Here is a 20,063-nt window from a genome sequence, read left to right on the forward strand (position 1 = left end):
AATCATACGGCCGTTTAGCACCGTGGTAGATTTTATAAATAGAATGCCAAGAAGTGTTCAAAACTTCTTTTATGGTACTACTCTTTTAGCGGCTATTTGATTGATTACGGAATTATCGCTGGGTACCACTCTTGGCCGCCAGGGTTACGAATTTTTAAGCCTCTTACGAAGAACCTACCCGCACTTATAAACGGTTGAACGTTTAGTTGACTATTCAGTACCAGAGTAAAACCGGATGAGTTTAAATATTGTGGCTATATTGCTTTGTAGTGAAACAGTACAGGTCAGAGAAGAAGCTTAAGAAGAGAATTTGAAGAAGAAGTAATCTTTTGCGGTCGAGTTCTTCAGGCCAATCAACCCGTCTGTACCGTTGTGATAAAATATGGCGTTTTCGATTTTTCGAAACGGCCTGAAATTGGCAAAGCACGTGCAGAAGATGAGCGTTTTGAAGAACGCTCTAGAACAAGCTAAAACTGAACAAGTGAAGAACGCAGCTGCAGTAAGTAGAATATCATAAAAAAAATTTGAATGCACGCATATGATGTGTGTGTATGTGAAAGTTTATAGTGAATAGCCTAAAGGCTATTACTGACTGAAAAAGTTGTAATATTCTTGACTGTAATATTTAAGTTACTTATATGTATTAAATAAGTTAACATATTAACACCCGTTTGCACCGTAAAAGTGTTTAGGATGCTAATCATCATTGATTAACTTAAATAACGCATTTTTATTTTGACATATTAGTTTAGGACTACTAACTCTGTAGCTAACTGTAAAACTGTAAACGGGGGTAAAATGTATTTTTATAGTGTAACAGCACTTAAACTATATAAAGTCAACAACCTATAGAAAAATTGAAAAGTAACAAAAGATAACTTCCGAACCTATAATTGTTGAAAAAGTACATAAGATACAACATAACGTCACATCAAGTTATCAGTCACAGATTAAGGCAAAACAAAGTGACAAATTTTTTCAATTCAATTTACCGCATTATCTGACACTTTAGTGGCTTAAAAGTAAATAGGACTGACCCACATGCACGCCAACACCAGATATACGAAACGAGATAATATTTTCAGAGCAACTCTTACGAAACTTTTACATTTAGGCACCACACCTTACTGTTCGGAACCCATACTGGTTCATCAATTATTTTTTATCGACGTGATCAGGCGGGTGTAGGCTGATGGTGCGTTTTGTTGTTCACGTAGGCCCCCTTTCAAACCAACCACTTGTATAAATAGGTCCATTGACCTACTTCTTTGTCCAGATGCAAATCAACAACAAAGTCTCAATGCCATAAATTAAATGATTTGCAGACTAGTCAGGGTTATTAAAATAATAATCCGCAACAAGGTTATCGATTTTTGATTTGTTGTTACAGAACAAACGCAGTACCGCTTCATTTTTTTTTTGTTTTTCTAGGTTTTGACTTGCACTCAATATTCGTGTCTGCTGACCCCCAAAACCACCAGCGAAGTGGCCTCGAGGGCTTACAGCAGCAAGCACGACCCTAAAAGACATTTGGAAAGGAAGTACCAGTCGTCGTCCGAATCGGACAGCGACTTGGAACAATGGCTAGGAAGAAGGGTAAGGGTATGACCCTTTTAAGTGCACCTGCAAATCTAACCAGGTGTTGACTTGATAAAAAAAGGGAAATTCCGACTTTTGGCGTCGAAAAATGCGTACCTTCCACGCCATATTGGACCTGAACAAAGACGGAGTGATCTCTTTCGACGACTTCAAACTACTCGCTGACGGTTTCGTGGAGCTGGGGCATTTGAGCGATCAGCACACCAAGGAGTTCTATCAAGTGATTGAGGTAAAAAATGTTTGTTGAACAGTCCAATATACAAGTTGTCAAAATTGCTCTAAAATTTAAGAGAGAAGATCTTTCAAAAACGGGAAATTGTAGTTTATTGGCTGAAGAGAAGGCGCTAACTTCACTACTTTGCAGTTTGAAACAATTTGTTTTTCTTGGTGATAGTCACCCATATCTTGAGATATTCCAGTGCCCACAGTATAAGAAAACACATTTTATTGTTTTAAACGGCTTTAAGAAGCAAAGCAATACAAAGTAAATAAAAATGTAATTTCAATTCAACTGTACCTATCTATCGAACTAGTTGAACCAAATTGAAAAATGGTATCATAAAACTCATTTTGATCAAATAATCTATAACTTTGTTATTAACGGATTAACCTCATTTTTTGTATATATATATAATACTCCCTGAACTGCAAAAAATATAAAATACGTATTTTTTTTATTTTTGAGAATTCTTGAAAGTCTAAGTCTAATAAAAATTAAATAAAACGATTTAAATTTTTTTTTTCATCAGCTTTTTCTAGGCCCGCTTTTGTGTTGCCAGTTTGTAGAGTTTTACCTATTCAAATTAATCTTGACAAATTAGAAACAAACTCAGTCATTTTACATTATTATACTTGTTTTATAAGCTTTGACATTATTGACAGATATCACGTGGTTTTAAAGGATAATTTAGCTAGGCAGTCACATGACCATTGTCAAAAATCATAAATAATCTCAAAAATACGTTTTATATCAAATATTGCGAGAAAACGTTTCTAAACTCTGATTTTTGCAACTTTTAAGCATGGTTTGACAGTTTTGACGTTAGTGACAGTTGTCACGTGATTGTAGGACACTATTTAGTTAGAGGGTCACGTGACAATTGGCAAAATAACTGTCATAAATCACAGAAACACGTTTTATATCAAATACTGCAAGAACACGTTTTTAAATCCTGATTTTTGCAACTTTTGAGCATGGTTTGACAGTTTTGACGTTAGTGACAGGTCACGTGATTTCAGAAGACTATTTAGCTAGACTATGAAGTGACAATTGTCAAAATAACTGTTAAATTTCAGAAAATCGCCTTGTTTCGAAAACTGTGTTAAAATGTAGTTCTTGCAAATTCTAGTAAAATTTTGACAATTCTGACAGACATTACGTGGTTTTAGAAAATAATTTGTATTAAGAAAATGTGTTTTAAGCGCATTTATAGAATCCTTATTAAATTTCCTATTATTATTAATTTAAACCAAAAAAGTACATAAAAAGTTTCACAACCAACATAATGACAATAACGTAATTAAAAAGGGTAGATTATATACCAAAAACATGCTTGTACTGTTGTGAAGATCATTTTATTGTAAGTAGTATATGATTGCTCAAGAGTAGAAAGTACATTTAAACACTTGGAAAAATTTAAAGAAAAAGTTACAAAATAAAAACAATAATATTCAATATCATTTATAAGCACTTTTCATTTTTACAGATAAGACTAATATTATTACTAATACTAAAATTAAATTTGGTTTTAGAAACCAGGCTTCAGTGTTTACAGTTTTTACAATAACACTAGATTAAAAACATTATGTCAAAATGACAATTAATTATTTTTTGTCGAATGAAATAAGAAAGTTTTCGTGTTGCGCTATAAAACGTGTTATTTGGCAATATTGCATTCTGCGGCTTGACTTTGAGGTTATAAATCAGCTGATACAAAAATGATCTGTCAGTGAGACAGCCATAGCCAATAAAACTGCTTACTGAAAGTCGTCTACGTCATACACGCGACCAAATCGTCGATTTGAATTCAGTAACGCATTTTTAAATTCCTGAAAATCACCAAAAATCATTTTTTTCAACAAATTTTCCAAAAAATTCTCTAAACAGCTAACCTACCATTGACCATCAATCACACTGTATATATTGTTTCTCCTGATGGAAACATTTTATTTTTCATAGCTGTATATAATGCGGTTTCTGATATTTTTTTAATTCACCGGACAAAGTTAAAAAAATTACCCAATTTGCTACACACTGCATATACATTTTTTGTTACTTTTTCAGGACTTGTGGGAGAAACAGTTTGGCCCAATCTCCACCTACAACCTAGTGCCAGTGGAAAAGTTCCTGGACAACATGCACCACGTCCTGAACGACAAAATTTTAGTTAGGCGTGCCCATTCCTTTTTGCCGTATCTATTTAAAGTAAGACTTCTATATGTTAAAATACAGACAAAAATTAAATAACAAAACTATTTAGGCAGTTGACAAAGATAAGTCTGGTGAAATTACGGTAGAGGAATTCAAACTCTTCTTCGACGTGTTAGGACTGAAGGAACACGACGCCATATTGGCGTTCAGAGCCATTGACTCCAATGGTGACGGAAAAATCACTAGCAAAGAGTTTGTGAAGCACGGAAGGGACTTTTTCGTCACCGAAGACGAAGACCGGATTTCCAAATACTTTTGGGGACCTTTGGTCGACCACTAAAAGCTTTATTAAGTACTAAAAATCAGTTTTGCAGTTTTCTAGTGTTAAAAGTGCAAAATGTTATTAATTTTTCAAGTATATTACTTAATGACTATTGGATAGATTATTTTGTATCTAAACTATATTTACGGTGTATTAATCATTGTGATAATGGTAGGAGGTGCGTGTGGAGAATAAAATATATTGTTCTTTATAAAGTAGTTTTTATTAATCTAACACAATGAATCAGGCTTAATAGTAGAATACAAAATAACGAAATAGAAAAAAGTTATTTATTTTAAGTTCAGTAAAGCCTTGTATTCGCGTACTTGTTGCACCATTTTGTTGATTTTCTGGGTCCTGAAATACGTTCAAATATTCAAATATGTAATTACAATAATTCAGTAATAACTCGAAATCAGTTAGAAGGTTAGGACGCCTAATTATAACATGTAGGATATTGTTCCCTTCGCTAAAAAGTTATTATAATTAAATACAATTTTTGTATCAAATTCATGTAGCAAATGTAATTAAATCGGTGAGAATAAGAACAGTACAAGTCCAAATGGTACCAGTTTTTGGAAAACGAAAAAAGTTAGTTATTAATGCAACGAGTTTTTCATGCATATAGTAGGGTTTAGTGTATAATCTTATACGTTGTTTACACTAATAAATAAAATTTGTTGGTCTCTGATTTTTTTCACTTTAACACAAATAACTAGAGTCCGGATTAAAAAGAGATTAACAACCTCACTGAAGAACTGTCTTAGCTTCTAAAGAAGATTATCAAAAACATAGTTTCTCTGTGGTAGCAGCTAATAATATTTTGCGAAATCTAAACAGCAGAATAAAGCTTTAATTAACTTGGTAACTATAGTAAGAAAATTAGAAGCTTTCTAAGAAAAACTTTGAGAAAAATGCTGACAAAAAATATCCCTGAAATAACACCTATTAGTAAGGCTTTAATAAGAGACCAAGAAATCTTTTGAAAAAGATTTCAATGTTTTGGAACACCCGAATAAACTTTTAAAGAACCAGAAACACTCTAAATAAGATGGTGATGAAAAGCCCAAAAGCGTGAATTACAGAAAACTAAATGCTTTTAAAAAATGATTTTTGTATCATGAACTTCATACAATTTAAGCCTTATCTACTTTAAGACTCTTTAACATAAAAGTTCAACACTACGAAAATATTCCAAACCCAATAAAAAATTAAACTTTGGTTTATATCACACTCTTTTTAGAAATTCTGTTAATTTCACTTAGAGTAAGTGCCCAAATATTTTAAAACACATTTAAATAAAAGCCAATAAAAATACTTACGAAACTTTAAGACTGTTTTCAATGGTGGAGGACTGCAATTCGCCGATGACAGGGATTTTCTTGTTTTCTCTTTCCTTCCAACTTCGGATCTAGCCAATAATAATAGAGCTTTATATTGTAAAAGTGCACAAACATGTTTGTTAATAACAGTAAATTAAAAGTCCAGATTTTCAAAACCACACTTAAAAACATATATTTTTATAATTTTTTTTTCAATATTTCTCCTGAGGATTACGTTGTAGCTCAGTTTTGCTAGAAAATTGCTTTGTTCTCTGGTAGCATTGTTACGAGTATTATTAGTAAAATAAAATCATCAGCAAAACGCAGTAAAAAGTTATCAGTACAATCCTATTTACAATTAAACAGCAATGTAAATTTAAGAAACCTTTACTTAATACTTTAATACCTTTATTTAATGCAAAAAATAGTAAAAATCCGCATCGAGAAACACATTGTAGTAAAGGTTTTTTATCTACGGATACTATTTGGAAAATGTAATTCTCTGTAATATTGCTTTAGTGCACTTTTTCTGAGAAAGTTGCCTCAAACACTAAAGTCATTAGGTCTGCATTCACCCAATCATATCTCCGTTATTTAGAAAGCATCAAAAAAGTGTAAAGAAGAAAAAATGTAGGGCGTTTTATCCTCTAAAAAATCAACTAAGGGCAAAATTTATCACAAACTGCCTTAGAACTTAACTCTCCATTTAATTAATTATATCTCTGTTATTTGAAAAGATATCCAGAAACTGAAAATAGGAAAAAAAGTAGGAAATTTTATCCTCTATAACAATGCTACAGGGCTTTTTCTGTAAAGGGTCAACTAAGGAAGATATTTGCTAAAAACGTAAGTAAAAACCCAAACGTACTATCTCTAGAAAACATTTTTCTTTTTTGTAAATCCGTAGACTCTGAAGATGCAATGATAAATTTGAGAAACCTCGGCTAAACTAACAGATTAAATTCAGTCCAAAACATATATTTATATGTCAAAACTGTCAAAATTCTATTCATAGACAGATAAACAAGCATTAATGATTTGTCCTCATGTTTTATAGTTTGATAGCTTCCTGGAGTTGTATTTGGCAGTTACCATCATTGTGATTAATATATCCACAATAAACAAGTACACATCACAACTGCCAAGAAATAACTCATGAAACTATAAAATGCATAACAGTATGATTTACACTGATTGTATTGCTTTTAAACACGTTTTGTTGTTTTATTACAGATTTTTGCAGAGGTATTTGACAGGTTCCAAGTTTATGACAGATTAAAATAATCAGATACTTGACAACTGTTCAATTTCCCTTTTTTACCCTGTATAGACAAACAATTTTGTTGTTTTAATGTACAAGTTAAATGGAGCGTTGAACGAGTAATAGTATTCACCCAGGTTTAAAAAATTAAAAGTTTTCCCCAAATATCTAAATGTGTAAAACAAAGACAATTCAAGCAAAAAAAATTAACTAAACCTATCAATTTTAACATTAACAACATTCATTAAAACGATCCACTTACCTGGACTTCTTGGTATTTATTCTTCTTTTTAACCGTTTCAATAGCTCTTTGAAAAAGCACACATTTTTTGCTGTAGCCTTGCAGATCATCAATAAACTTCTTCTCCGCGTCAGACGGTTCCGGCTTCTTCCTAGCCACCAGCATCAAAAGCTTCTCACATCTACAACAGAACCATATTTAAACCTACAAAATGCGGTGTGTGAGAAAATGAACCTTTTTAGCAGCTCATCCTGCTTGTCTTTAATGTCCTCGTACTTTTCCGCTAAATGCTCGGCTTTCAACCTCAGCTCCTCTTTTGAAGAGTTCATTTCGTCCAAATCCATTTTCTGGGCTTTTTTCAGCAAGCTGAGAGTATGCGCCCGTTTCTCTAATTCTTCACTAGCTTTGGCAAAGTTTTTAAAATGTTCTTCCCTGAATGTTTCAGTTGTTAGCCGAAGAATCTGCAACAAATCCACTAATAACTAGTTTAAAGTAAGTTTTCAAAACGCACTTCGTAACACTCTTTTGGTCCTGCTGTTGAGGAGTTTGATAATTTCAACAAAGGCCTGCTAACTCCTTTCTTTAAAATCTTTTGTATAAATTGGTCGAAAGGTTCGTTGAGCATCTGAAATTTCCATGTGTTTAACACTGTTTTTCGGCAGAAGACTGGGTATATAAACCTTTTTTAATGGTGATTGAACCTCAACTTGGTCCAGCAAGATATCTTCTGTTTTAGGAGGAAGAGCTGCAGACATTATACCCATAGTGACTACGCTTCCATCGCTCAGCATTGCAATCACTGAAGTCGGTTCATAGTATAAAGAAAACCCAACAATCGGGTTTGAGGTGGTTGTGTTTGAGGTTTTTGTACACACCAAGTATTCAGCTGACGTTTGGTTACTGAAGATGTCCAAAGTAGGATCCTCATCTGTTTGTAATTTAAGGGAAAATCACCAAATATTACGATTTTGAATTATATTGAAGCTTTACCATCAGGTCCAAAAACAAAATTGTGAAGCTCCTCCACACAATTAATATTCAGAGTGTGTACTCCAGCTCCGTGGGTGGCAAAATACCTGGACACTTTGGATTCGTCTCTGTGCAAGAAAACTGGACACTTATACCTAATTCCGTCATCTTCAGAAACCGTGAGACCCAGTTCAAGTTCTACGGTTTCGAACACTAAGAGTTGTTTGTTAGGTTTGGGTGCCAAAGGATCAAGTGGGGTTGGCGGAGTTAGTAGCACACTATGAGTTAACAAACCAGTAGAACTAGCTACTGAGATGATTTGAGGAGTAGTTTTCAGACAAATTATTGAGCAGGCTTCGTCGTCTGCTAGATCTGGAGGGTTGGAATAAATGCATGGACCTTTAATAACAGGCAATACTCTGCAAATATTATTTTTTGATTAATGGATTAAATTGTTGCAAGTTAGAAAGACTAACCGTTTGTTTAGATCGATTACCACCCAGAAAATTGAACCGTCACCCCTAAGCACGTAGATGGGCCAGATTAAATCTTGGTGTTGGTTTAGTGGTTTAGCTTCTGGCGGTTTTTGCAACACTTTTGGGCTAAATTTGTGTGCAGTATTTGGCACTAGTACCTCTAAAAATTATTTGTCAATTATTAAAAAAAAAACAATAGTGCAGAAGTAAAAACTTTGGTGCTGTTAAGGGGATCGGTAAAGACTTTACGTTTTTCGATCGCGATGCTTGGCCTACGTGTAGAAAAATATATAAAAAACAGTGTTCGTTCTTTGTTTCTGTCGATAAAACTACGGCAGTGTTAACGCAGACATTACTGTTTAAGCGACGAGGGTCCTAGAGTGATATGGAACAAAGATGCAAGATTTCCGCTCCTTAATTCGAACAATTTTTTAGTCCCATCTTTTAACCCAAATTACGACTTTAATTTTTAACTTATATGCGTGATTTTTTTTTTATTAAATAGCTAAAGGTTTGGGGAATGTGCGAAAGTTATTTTTGTCACCAAAAAAGTTTTGCAGGTAGGAAAAATAGTGACTTGAAAATTATGGTAATTTTAGCATTTTGTTAAAATGCTTCTAGATATTTTGATTGACGTACTATTAAAATTATATTGACTTTCGCACATTCTAGCAAATGTCTTCTTTCATATGCCGTTTAAAAAACAGCAATACCTAGCCTAGTTTTTTTTTAATTTGGGTTAAAAGATTGTCATAAAATGCATTGAATCTCCCATAAGAGGTTTTGCTTTACCGATGCCCTTAAGCTCATTTTGACAGAGAAAAAGTTCCAGTTTTAACTTTTAAATAACTTTTGAGAGACTGAAATTGCGGTCAATCTGTCATTTTAAAAATAAAAACAGTCGTACAGTAGGACAAGTTTAGTGCTGTTAAGCTCATTTTGACAGCTCGTAAGTTTGTTACTTTGACAGTTACTTAGGTATAGTTTTCACCAGATTAAAAACCTTTAAATTGATTGTTGACAAACCCAAATTGGGCTTAAGTCAAACTGCCAAATAACGTTACAATTTGACAACAAAAACAATAATCGACCATCCGTTGTAAACATTTTAGTAATGTTGTGCCCATTTTGACGGCCTGTAACTCTGTCATTTTAACAGTTACTGAAGTCTAGTTTTGACCAGATTAAAGCCCTTTAAATTGACATTTGACAAACCCAAGCTGTCCATAAGTCCGTGCACAATTTGACAATAAAAACAACCGTGCAGTAGTAAAGATTTTAGTGCTATTAAGCTCATTTTGACAGCTCGTAACTCTGTCATTTTGATAGTTACAAGGTTCCAGTTTTGGCCAGATTAAAGCTCTTAAAATTGGCATTTGACAGACCCAAGTTGTGTATAAGTCAAACTGTCAAATAACACCACAATTTCACAATAAAAACAATCCTGCAGTAGTAAAGATTTTAGTGCTGTTAAGCTCATTTTGACAGGTCGTAACTTGGTCATTTTGACAGTTACAAAGTTCCAGTTTTGATCCGATTAAAGCCCTTTCAATTGACATTTGACAGACCAATATAGTGAATAACTCAAACCGTCAAGGAACGTCACAATTTGACAATAAAAACGATTGTGCAACAGTAAAAATTTTAGTGCTGTTAAGCTTATTTTGACAGCTGGTAACTTTGTCATTTTGACAGTTACAAGGTTCCAGTTTTGGCCAGATTAAAGCTCTTAAAATTGGCATTTGACAGACCCAAGTTGTGTATAAGTCAAACTATCAAATAACGTCACAATTTCCCAATAAAAACAATCCTGCAATAGTAACGATTTTAGTGCTGTTAAGCTCATTTTGACAGATCGTAACTTTGTCATTTTGACAGTTACAAGGTTCCAGTTTAAACAAGATTAAGGCTATTTAAATTGACATTCGACTGCCTGAAATTGTGCGAGTCAATCTGTCAAATAACGTCACAAATTGACAATAAAAACAGTAATGCAGTAGTAAGAGTTTTAGTGCTGTTAATCCCATTCGGACAATCAAAACTCTGTTATTTTTACAGTTACCAGTCTATTTGTAACCAGATTAAAGCCCTTTAAATTGACTTTTGACAAACCCAAATTTTACTTAAGTCAAACTGTCAAATAATGTCACAATTTGATAATAAAAACATTCGTGCAGTAGTAAAAATTTTAGTGCCTTATGCCCATTTTGACAGCTTGTATAAAGAATCGCCATTTCAAGACAGAAGAAATACGCCCTCTGGTGGTAAATTTTGGAAAAATATTGCACACCTCCTTTTTCCGTTTGTTTACGTTGATTCTAATTAGAAAATTAGCACTGGTTTCATAAAATGTAAGGTGTTTTCTGCCGTTACCGAGCGTAAAGGTGGATTCATAGTTCTGTTTCCGTAAAACATAATTACATAAAACGAGTAACCTAAAAATAAGCCTTTCAATTCATAGTTTTGCCGTAAATCCGTAAAATTTAATCTGTCATTTTGCAATGACTTGTAACTTTTGGGCAGCCAATTTTGTCAGAAAAAAATTGGTTGAGTGGTATATTTTGTGATATCTTTGTTTACATTTTTAGTGGCATTAGGATTTTTATTTAAAATGGATTTTATAGTGGCTGCTGTTGGAATATTGTGTTGTACATTACTAAAGAAAAGAAAGAGAAAAACACGACTGGAAAAAAACAGGAAAATTAATAAAAAAAAGATTCAAATTAGGTTTTAATAAAACATATTTTTTTATAAAACTGTTAGGTTACGAGTGCACGATTTTAGTTTTAAATGACGCTGCGATCTTAACTTGAAACGCCAATATTTGCTGTTTTAGACTTTTAATACTAACCTTTTTTTGGTTTTACAGAAGGCCTGTGAGTAGATTCTTCAGCAATTTCGGGCATACCAAAATCGAAATCTACTGCAGATTCTCCGTACACATCCAAAAATGTTAAGGTAGTTCCTGGAAACAGTCCTCCAGGTTTTTCCCCAATAGGGTACGCTCCAACGTTTAGAGCTTCATTGTTTTGGATTTGGTACAACCTGTCAGAAGTTTAAAAAAACAGTAGTTTTGCAAAGTTGAGTAATCCAGGCGGTTACCTGAGCATATTATCCGAAGTTAGAACCAAAACATGGGAATCGCTTACACTTCCTGGATGAAATTTGGCGCTCCTGACCTGAACGTGGTCGCAACATACTAGCAAACGCTCATCCAGACTATGAGTCCTGAAAAATGCAAAGTTTAGTGACTTGTGGTCCCCAGAAACCAGGGACAATAATAATTCACAAAAAAGCGGTGTATTCATTAAATTGTATACGAATCGCGGTCGGCCTCTTTTTGCAACGATATTTCTTAATTTGGAGGTGCTCTTTTACCCTTTTACACCATTACCGTCTCCGCAATGCGATTTTTGGTCGTGCGACACATCCTGGCGCTAAATAACAATTTCGGTGACGTCTTGCTTTTTAGCGCTCTTTACCGTAATTAGCGCGAATATGACTTAAATGGGATGATTGAGAAATATGACGGGACCGAGGCCCCCGAAAGAAAATTAAGCAAAAATACGTATATCTTAATGGAACGAGTGCACCAGCTTCCGGAATTTATGGCGGTTTAGTTGATTACCTTTTAAATAAACGGCGGCGTAAACCCCAAACAATAATAAAAAAGGGATTTGTAAAAAACATTTAGTTCATTAGCATTCCTTAGAGGGGTTAAACGGGTTAATGACTTCAATGTGCAAGTTAGTTTAGTAGAAAAATATGAAATTGGACAAACATTAAGAAACAAATATAAAACGGCGCCACTGATTTCCTTAACTATAATTAAGAAAGCATAGGTTAAGCGGTAATCTCACACTCGCGAAGATTTGGCCGCCGCGGTATGATTTGCATAAAAAACCAATAAAATTAGCGAAGGATTAGCGGAATGCGTGAACGAGGCTTAAAGTAGCAGAAATGCCGGGGTTTACGTATTCAAATGCCACTTTAATGGCGGATTGCCTTAGGTGACACCCCCCAGGTATATCAAAACTAATGTTCCTCCGGACGAAGCCCGCGAAAAATTGGAATAAGGTAGGGTTGACCGAATCGGGGGGCTTTATAAACGCTAAAGAATTCAAAACTGTATGAATATCTAAAGGCATAGCAACACCAAAAGAACAAATTTAAATAAGACAAATACTTTTTAACATGATTTAACGAAGGTTTGAAGAACTCAAGGTATAAAAACCTGCTTAAAAATATTTACAACAACGCAACATCAATTATTATAAAAATAGCAGAGGACATATAAACCAACAAAATCCTATGGGAGTTAGACAGGGTGACACCATCTTCCCAAAGCTGTTCACTCTTGCATTGAAAGATGTTTTCAAGACACTGGATGGAACAAAAAAGACATAAAAATTGATGACAAATATCTAAACATTCTAAACCATCTTCGCTTTGGAGACGATAGGGTTCTTATATGTCAGGGTGTTGGAGAATTTCAAGACACGATGGAAGATCTTAAGATAAAATTAGAGAAAATAGGATTAACTAAGAACCTGAGCAAGACAAAAATTATGACTAAAATAAAATTGAAAATGTTGCTATACGTCTTTGAGATCACGTCATAGAAATATGTGAAGAGTATGTTTAGTTAGGACATATTATTAAATTGGATACAGTAACCGGGTGGATGTGGATATTCAAGATTCTCTCTAAAGAATCATACAGATAAGCGTACAGGACGTCAAAATTAAAGGCATGGTAACAAAAGGCTGCAAAAGTAATATTTGCTGCCAGAAATTGACTTTAAACTTATCATTCAACAGCGATTTGTTGTCACGTTTTGCTGGATATTCTTTGAATTTGATCTGACATCAATGTACTCAAAGCTTAGGAGAACAAAAGCGAACGAGTAGTTGGTGGGTGGGGTCGAAAAGGAAGCCCAAGGACAATAATACGAGATAATTGAAATATGCACCCAGCGCGCTCCAAAATAAATAATTACGCTCCAGTCACACTAAAGAGTTATGCTAGAGTTTGGAGGAGAATTTCGCAAGTATATCATTTTAAAAGGCGCTGTTATGACTGAGGTAATGGCTCTTGTTGTGTAGTTCGGGAGGCAGGTGGAAGCCATACATTAGTCAGGACGTGGCGTCTTTCCCTTGAAAATGGAATAATAATTAAACTGGGGAATTAACAGCCGAAAAGTTGATGACAAAAATCCTGCCGTGAAAAGGCGATTGACGAAGCGTACTAACCACTTTCGGAGCTTTAAGAAAGTGTTGGGGTTGACCTAAATTGAGTTGTTTCCGACCTCAGGAACTAATTTCAGCCGGTCAATGCAGTCTCGTAAAACAAGTTTAATAAAACACCTTTGTTGCTCATTTTTTCTTCTAGTCTGTCCTAGTCCAAGTTATCCGAACGTTTGGACCGTAATTGAGTAGTAACCGCATGTTAATGGATATTTACTAGCCACAACTTTGTTACTATAAGTTCTGACCGGTGATTTCATACTTATAACGTAAATTTTGTTGATTAGACTATATGAGAATCAAGGTGTAATACTTTGAAGGTAGTAAAAGATATAGGCGCGGCGACACCTTGCTGGATATCAGAAAGTTCCAAAGTGCAATTAGGTACAACGGGGCTCCGCGATAAATTACGGCATATTTCTATACTGGCGCAAAGTTTAAATAACGTCACCGTAATGTATTCCGAACTTGTGCAATATAACACTTCGTATAATGTAAACAGTTTGGAAAATTTCTCCACTAATTTGTAAATTTTGTCTTTTCCTCATCCCTGCCGTATTCTAATGCTTCGGGTAATCCCAGCAATCTGTTCTATGACATTATAGGAGAAGTAGGTAATTACTGAAAGAAGGTAAAGTAACCTAATAGCAAGTTTTTTTGTGCTATTTAAGTTGCTTCATTTACTGATGTTGACTAATCTTCTTCTTCTTTTAGTGCCTAGGTATATTCTCTATGTTGGCTATCACATTTGTCCAGATATCTTTGTTTACTGCTGAACTGAACAGGGTGCCAGAGGTCATTCCCGTCCACTGTCTAAGGTTCTTGAGCTATGAAGTTCTTCTACGACTATCTTGCCCTGCAGTATCAACTTCGGTAACACCACATTTCGAAAGCTTCTATACGTTTGGCTGAGGAGTCTGTAAGAGTCCATTCTTCTGCATCATAGAGCAGTACCGAAAATATGTAACATTGGAGGACTCGAGTTCTCGTGTGAATGTTAAGTTGCATGTCTCACAGAACACTCCCCATGTGATTAGTTATCTATCTAATTTCTATTTGATCTCTTGCCAGTGATCCCAGTATTGATTAGGGTTGCAGCCGAGTTATAGCCAAGGATATATGTCTCTTTGCAGTTCAGCTTCATCCCGTACATGTCGTTTACGTTAACAATTCGATCGATTAGTCTCTGTAGGCCTTCGGCTGAATCTGCCAACAGCACCGTGTCATCTGCATATCTCAGGTTGGTGATAATCTGCCCGTTGATAGAAGTTCCTCGGACGGACAGAAGCTCTTTGGTTTGTGTATAGAGTTGCTATTATACGAATGTCTCTTTCATCTAAGCCTCCTCCTTTTAAGGTTCCGATGTCGGACCTTGTCAAAGGCTTTTTCAAAATTGATGAAACATGCGAATACGTCACAATTCCCTCTAGATAAGCACCTGGATGCTAAATATAGTGCCTTTTATTTCTGAAACCAAATTGTGTCTCAAAGATATTTGGCTCTAATTTCCTGTAGGTGCACAAATGGACACTTCAGGCCCAGAGAATCTACAATCGCCCAGTCTTTCTCAACTAATTCGCTTAAAATGGCCTCACAAGCGATAGAATCCTGAGGAAAAAACTGTTAGCAAATGTAGGCTCATTTTTGTTCAATGCTGCTAATTCCTTTATTCTATCCCTGGTTGTAACTTCTTAAGAAATTTCGTGGAGTGAAACATACTGAAATCCTCCCTGAGTTTTGCTATTTCGTTCTCCTCCTTCAACTTGAGCCCCTATTTGGAGCTACAGAAGTGTTCTGATTTTGTATAAAGGAAGGTTTGACAACCTCTTTGGTCAAGTCTTCATCCATCTTCATCGTTACAACCTTTCGTGGGTCTTAGCTGCCTCTACGACTCGCCTCCACCTATTTTTGTCCAACACAACCTCCTTCCAGTCCCGTTCGTTTATCAAACTCGGTCTTTTCACCACTTTTATCAGTCGAGATCTAAACAGGTCAGGTAAGGCGGAAAAACATTTATTTCCTTTTTGTATACTTGCTGTTATTTCGCTACTGATATCGTTATCCGAGGTTATAACTGCTCTTAGGTACTGAAATTGTAGGTGTACATTGTTATGTTTGGTTCTATTCTGTTTCTTCCTGCTCCCCCCCCCGTCTGACATGCCTATATTTGGTCTTGTCCTCGTTGATCGTGATACCTTCTTGGTATTTTCTGTGTTAATGAACACAGACAAGTTTCTTTACTCCAATATTAGCTTTTCCTCAATTTCTCTGTATCGTGAAGCTAAAAGCAAAGTGACATTATTTTGGTCTAGTTCACTGCCTTTGCCTAAACACTCCCAAACCATTTTTGAGGTGATTTTGGATGAATTCAGCACTGTTCTAGTAATATCTTGCAATACCCGTTATGAAGGCTAAACTAAATGCATTACGTATAAGAAAAGTGGCAAAAATAAAATACTGTGTACATCATTAGCAGTAAAAAATTGAAAAACGTTCAAATCTCCCGTCTAGTGGCGGACAACATTCCCTCTTGAAAGCGCGGAACAAAAAAACTCACCCCTGCGAATTAGCCGTCATCTCGCCCTCATCCGCCTCCCCATTAAATCATCGATACGCTACCGGCAAAAACAAAAGAAAGCCTTTGCGGCCACAACCCTCATCCCCCGGCCGTTTCCGTTGCCAGTAAAAAACCGCCCCCTAATTCTAAAAACAACCCTTTTGTTTTCCGATGTAGCTGACCGCCAGCTCCGTCGATAAATCTTACTTTTCGAGCCGGTAGTTGTTTAAAGGGATGAATATTTTATTCGATTCGCAACGGTCGATAAAAATGGGTCCTTTTTTCGTACATGTAAGGTTCGTTTCAGTAGTGAGGGATGTCACGTACCGAAAATGCGATTATTCAGTAAAACTATTCCACTAGCGGGGCAAAGTCGCATTTCATCCCCAGGGAAACGTCATATTCTCGAACGATATACCTGTCCTAAGGCGTAAGTCTTAACTTTCTTCTTCAATATCTTAGGACAGTTGATGGCTGAAATGCCGAGGAAAGTACACGATGTATGCCAGTGCCAGGACAGTATTCAGTACAAATCTGCCTAAACTAAGACAAAACACAACCAAAAATTTCCTTAAAAAACCACAAGACAGACACCAAATAACTCAAGATATTGCAGACAAAATTCCCAGACAAACCATTAAATTGTAAATTGGAAAAGACAGTAAGACAATTTGAAGTAGCAACCCTGTATAAAACAATTGCATGTCGCGAGCCCGTTCGCGATTGTCGTTTATTTTACGATCGTCAACCCCTTAAGAAGTCACCCTCTTAAATATTTGACTCAACGGCAAAAGATACGTTTACTAGAACGTTGAAATAACCTGAACGTCGTATAAACTAAAGTTATGCAGTCCTATATGTATTAAGGAACGTGAGTATAAACCTTATGCAGAAAAAATCTAAAATTACCTATCATAGCATGTTCAATAAATAACGTCATTCAAGGTGCGCATAACAACTGTAATATTGATAGATCTTAATTATTTATTAGAGGTTGAGGAATCAGTTACGAAAAGTCTGTTTTGCGTAACAAATGAATGAGTTGTCATCTTTTAACTTGTTTTATAATTAAAATTCTCTATTTTTTACTAAAAATATTTTTATTAGAAATAACGTTTATATTGTTTTATTTTTGTAATCTGTGTACTACTTTTACCCACCCTGACCCTAAATAATGAAACTTATTGAAAAATATAGAAGAGTTTGTTACATAACAATTACTTGTCAAAGAGAGCACAAACATCTCACCGCTCAATAATGGACTGTTTTAAATCCCACAGTATGAAGAAATCGCTAGTATTCACAAAATACCAACTAAAAACTGACTTTGTCCAGATAATCCCAAATAACGCTTAAAACAAATTCTAGGCAAAGACAAAGCCTAATCAGCAGGACAATACAGAATGTTAAAATTTAATTGCTGAGATTTAACACTTAAAAGACATTGTTAACATAATTGTAAAAGGGTCATTCGCGTTTAATTCTTTAAAACTTTAGTGTAAAAATGTATGCTTTAGTCATCTAAAGTTTCATTTTGGTGTGTGTTGGAAATTAACTTTTTACCTAAGAAAAGCTGTGGCTCACAACCTACACTGTTTGCTCGAACATCGAGAAATTCGTTTGCTACAGATAAAGGTTGTTGATGAAAATTTATTTAATTTTTAGTTGTTTTATCAATGTTTTTTTCTCGGGTTTTCCATTGTATAAATCCAAGAACTTCTTGCAATCCTGTAAATTTCTGGATAATCAAGAGGAACTTTTCTAATTATTTAATATTTTTCAGGATTTTCCATTGCATATCTAACTTGGGTTGGAATACTTCAGTGGAAAACAATATACTGAGCATCCCACCTCACTCCTTCGGTCCTTGTTTTAGCATGCGTGGACGGGAGAAAGAAAGCGCAGTAAGTAAATTCAAAGGGACTCTCGATAATAATATAACCCAACCCATGGCGGAAACGAAGCAAAGCCATTTAATATTAATTCTTTGGGGTCCACCCTCTAACAATATTACAAATACGGCATATAAAGCAAAACCGTGTATCCAGGGCCCCCGTGCCCGTTCTGGACACCCCATCCCCCACACATATCGGCAATTAAAAAAGCGCTCACGTGCACACACATTAGTATACAAATTAAACGTGATAAATTCGGGCATTTTTCAAAGGGCCGAGTCCGGGTACCGGCTCAGCTTTCCCTATATTCTTAATTATCCCTTGGAAACCTTTTTTTGCATGTGTATGCTCGAAGCGCAGAAATGGACGTGAATTTCAATTTTTTTGGCCCCGGATAAGATTGATTAATATTCTTTTCTGGACCTCGGCGTTTCCAGATTTTTGCACTGGTGATGCGGTTTTGATGGGGCCCGAATTAAAAAACGTCAGGGAGTCTAACCGGCAGAGCAAAAGCGAGACAATTATTGTCAAAGAGCCGGAGCAGAGACACTTAACACGAGGAAGATATTTAAAACATCCCAGCGGCTGAAATTGGATTTTTCATTTTAAAAAGAATAATTCCTGGTAAACAGCGAAATATAATATGCATGTAGGTATATTTAAAATTCTTGCACATATTTCTCCCGGCGGCGACCGCAAAAATAAAAACCAATTTGCATTCAAAGGCACAGAGGACAAAGGGATGGGGTTTCCAACCCTTTTACGATTCTGCACGGAGGAAAAATATCATAAAACACTGGCGGTCAGTAAAAATTAGAATGCGAGACCGCTGTCATTTTTAATGTTCAAGAATCCCATCCTCCCCTTTCTACCCTCTCCGCTCTTCCTCATCAACCCTCCGGTCGTGCTTTAGGTAAACCGACCGTCCAGATTATACTTTTGTACCAATCTTGTGTGAAAAAAATACGTGATCTCACAGGAAGTGAAATTTGCGCTAGCTAATCGTCAAGTTAATTTCTATCAAGAGACGACCAAATGACGAAAAGTAGCAGTGTATTAAGTCTAAAGTCCAAATAATATACACCCTTTTAACAGTGGACAACGTTTTTGTTTTAAGTATAAAGTTTTATATGGCAGTTTTTACTCAGAAAGATTATCCGCTCGTTAAAAACTTTCCAAATTATTTTATTCTACTACTCTGGAGTTTTGTCCTGGTTTACACTCTGATTTGCTACATCAAATATATATATTTTATCTCAAATTCTGTTTAAAATTTTATACCGTTATCTCCAAAGCACTAGATGATTTAAATGGTTACTTTTTTATGTTCTTAACTTTTTATGTATAATTACTGTTATTTGGAAAGTATGGAAATATTCAATTGTTTTGGAGAAATCTGCCATTGGCAACTACTGCTGTTACAATATATCAACACTTGGTTTTTAAAAATTACACCGTTAAACTGTGAAAATAGTGTTTAAAAACTTCTCAACAGTAGTAACCTAATTATTATAGTGTTTTTAACATTCTTGCATTTCCTTGCTTAAGAATACTAAGATTTTCAGGTATGGTTTTGTAAAAAAATGTCTACAAATAAAATCAAGAAAAGATAATTTAAAAAAATTACTAATCATTTTATATTACCCCATATTCCGCTCAATCGGTTTTTCTTAAAAGACAAAATTTGAGTATTTTACCATTATTATTGATTTATTTTTTATTAGTTTGCGAATTCCCTATATTGATATTTTCATGTAACTGCGAGTAGGTACTAGTATTTCTTCTAATGCTCGTAGTTCTAATA

The 20,063-nt window shown here is 35.1% G+C and overlaps 2 protein-coding genes across 2 annotated transcripts in view; one reads left to right on the forward strand and one right to left on the reverse strand.

The window, feature by feature from the left end:
• Positions 1–124: 124 nt before the first annotated feature.
• On the forward strand, positions 125–4,507 carry CBP (sarcoplasmic calcium-binding protein). The gene is made up of 5 exons (XM_081976714.1): positions 125–499; positions 1,432–1,596; positions 1,661–1,828; positions 3,884–4,024; positions 4,080–4,507. The coding sequence occupies exons 1-5, from the start codon at positions 383–385 to the stop codon at positions 4,308–4,310; spliced, it is 822 nt and encodes a 273-aa protein (XP_081832840.1). The 5' UTR covers positions 125–382; the 3' UTR covers positions 4,311–4,507.
• Positions 4,494–20,063, reverse strand: part of mbo (Nuclear pore complex protein Nup88) — a 55,924-nt gene continuing 40,354 nt past the window's right edge. The window contains exons 3-12 of the mRNA XM_081976713.1: positions 11,664–11,789; positions 11,413–11,606; positions 8,562–8,721; positions 8,107–8,504; positions 7,797–8,044; positions 7,628–7,741; positions 7,351–7,577; positions 7,138–7,297; positions 5,615–5,703; positions 4,494–4,649 (exon numbers count right to left, since the gene is read on the reverse strand). Of these exons, the coding sequence (XP_081832839.1) occupies positions 4,583–4,649; positions 5,615–5,703; positions 7,138–7,297; positions 7,351–7,577; positions 7,628–7,741; positions 7,797–8,044; positions 8,107–8,504; positions 8,562–8,721; positions 11,413–11,606; positions 11,664–11,789 (1,783 nt within the window). The 3' untranslated portion in view covers positions 4,494–4,582. The remainder of the gene's footprint in view (positions 4,650–5,614; positions 5,704–7,137; positions 7,298–7,350; positions 7,578–7,627; positions 7,742–7,796; positions 8,045–8,106; positions 8,505–8,561; positions 8,722–11,412; positions 11,607–11,663; positions 11,790–20,063) is intronic.

This window comes from Ips typographus, linkage group LG3 (genome assembly GCF_016097725.1).
Source record: "Ips typographus isolate SLU linkage group LG3, UJ_Ityp_2.0, whole genome shotgun sequence".
Taxonomy (NCBI): domain Eukaryota; kingdom Metazoa; phylum Arthropoda; class Insecta; order Coleoptera; family Curculionidae; genus Ips; species Ips typographus.

What these genes read in the sequence shown, in the direction of transcription:
- CBP (XM_081976714.1), top strand. Translation starts at nt 383, where the DNA reads ATGGCGTTTTCGATTTTTCGAAACGGCCTGAAATTGGCAAAGCACGTG. An exon ending in AGTTCTATCAAGTGATTGAG is followed by an intron (nt 1,829 to 3,883) that starts GTAAAAAATGTT and finishes TTACTTTTTCAG; the next exon opens with GACTTGTGGGAGAAACAGTT. An exon ending in TTTTGCCGTATCTATTTAAA is followed by an intron (nt 4,025 to 4,079) that starts GTAAGACTTCTA and finishes AAAACTATTTAG; the next exon opens with GCAGTTGACAAAGATAAGTC.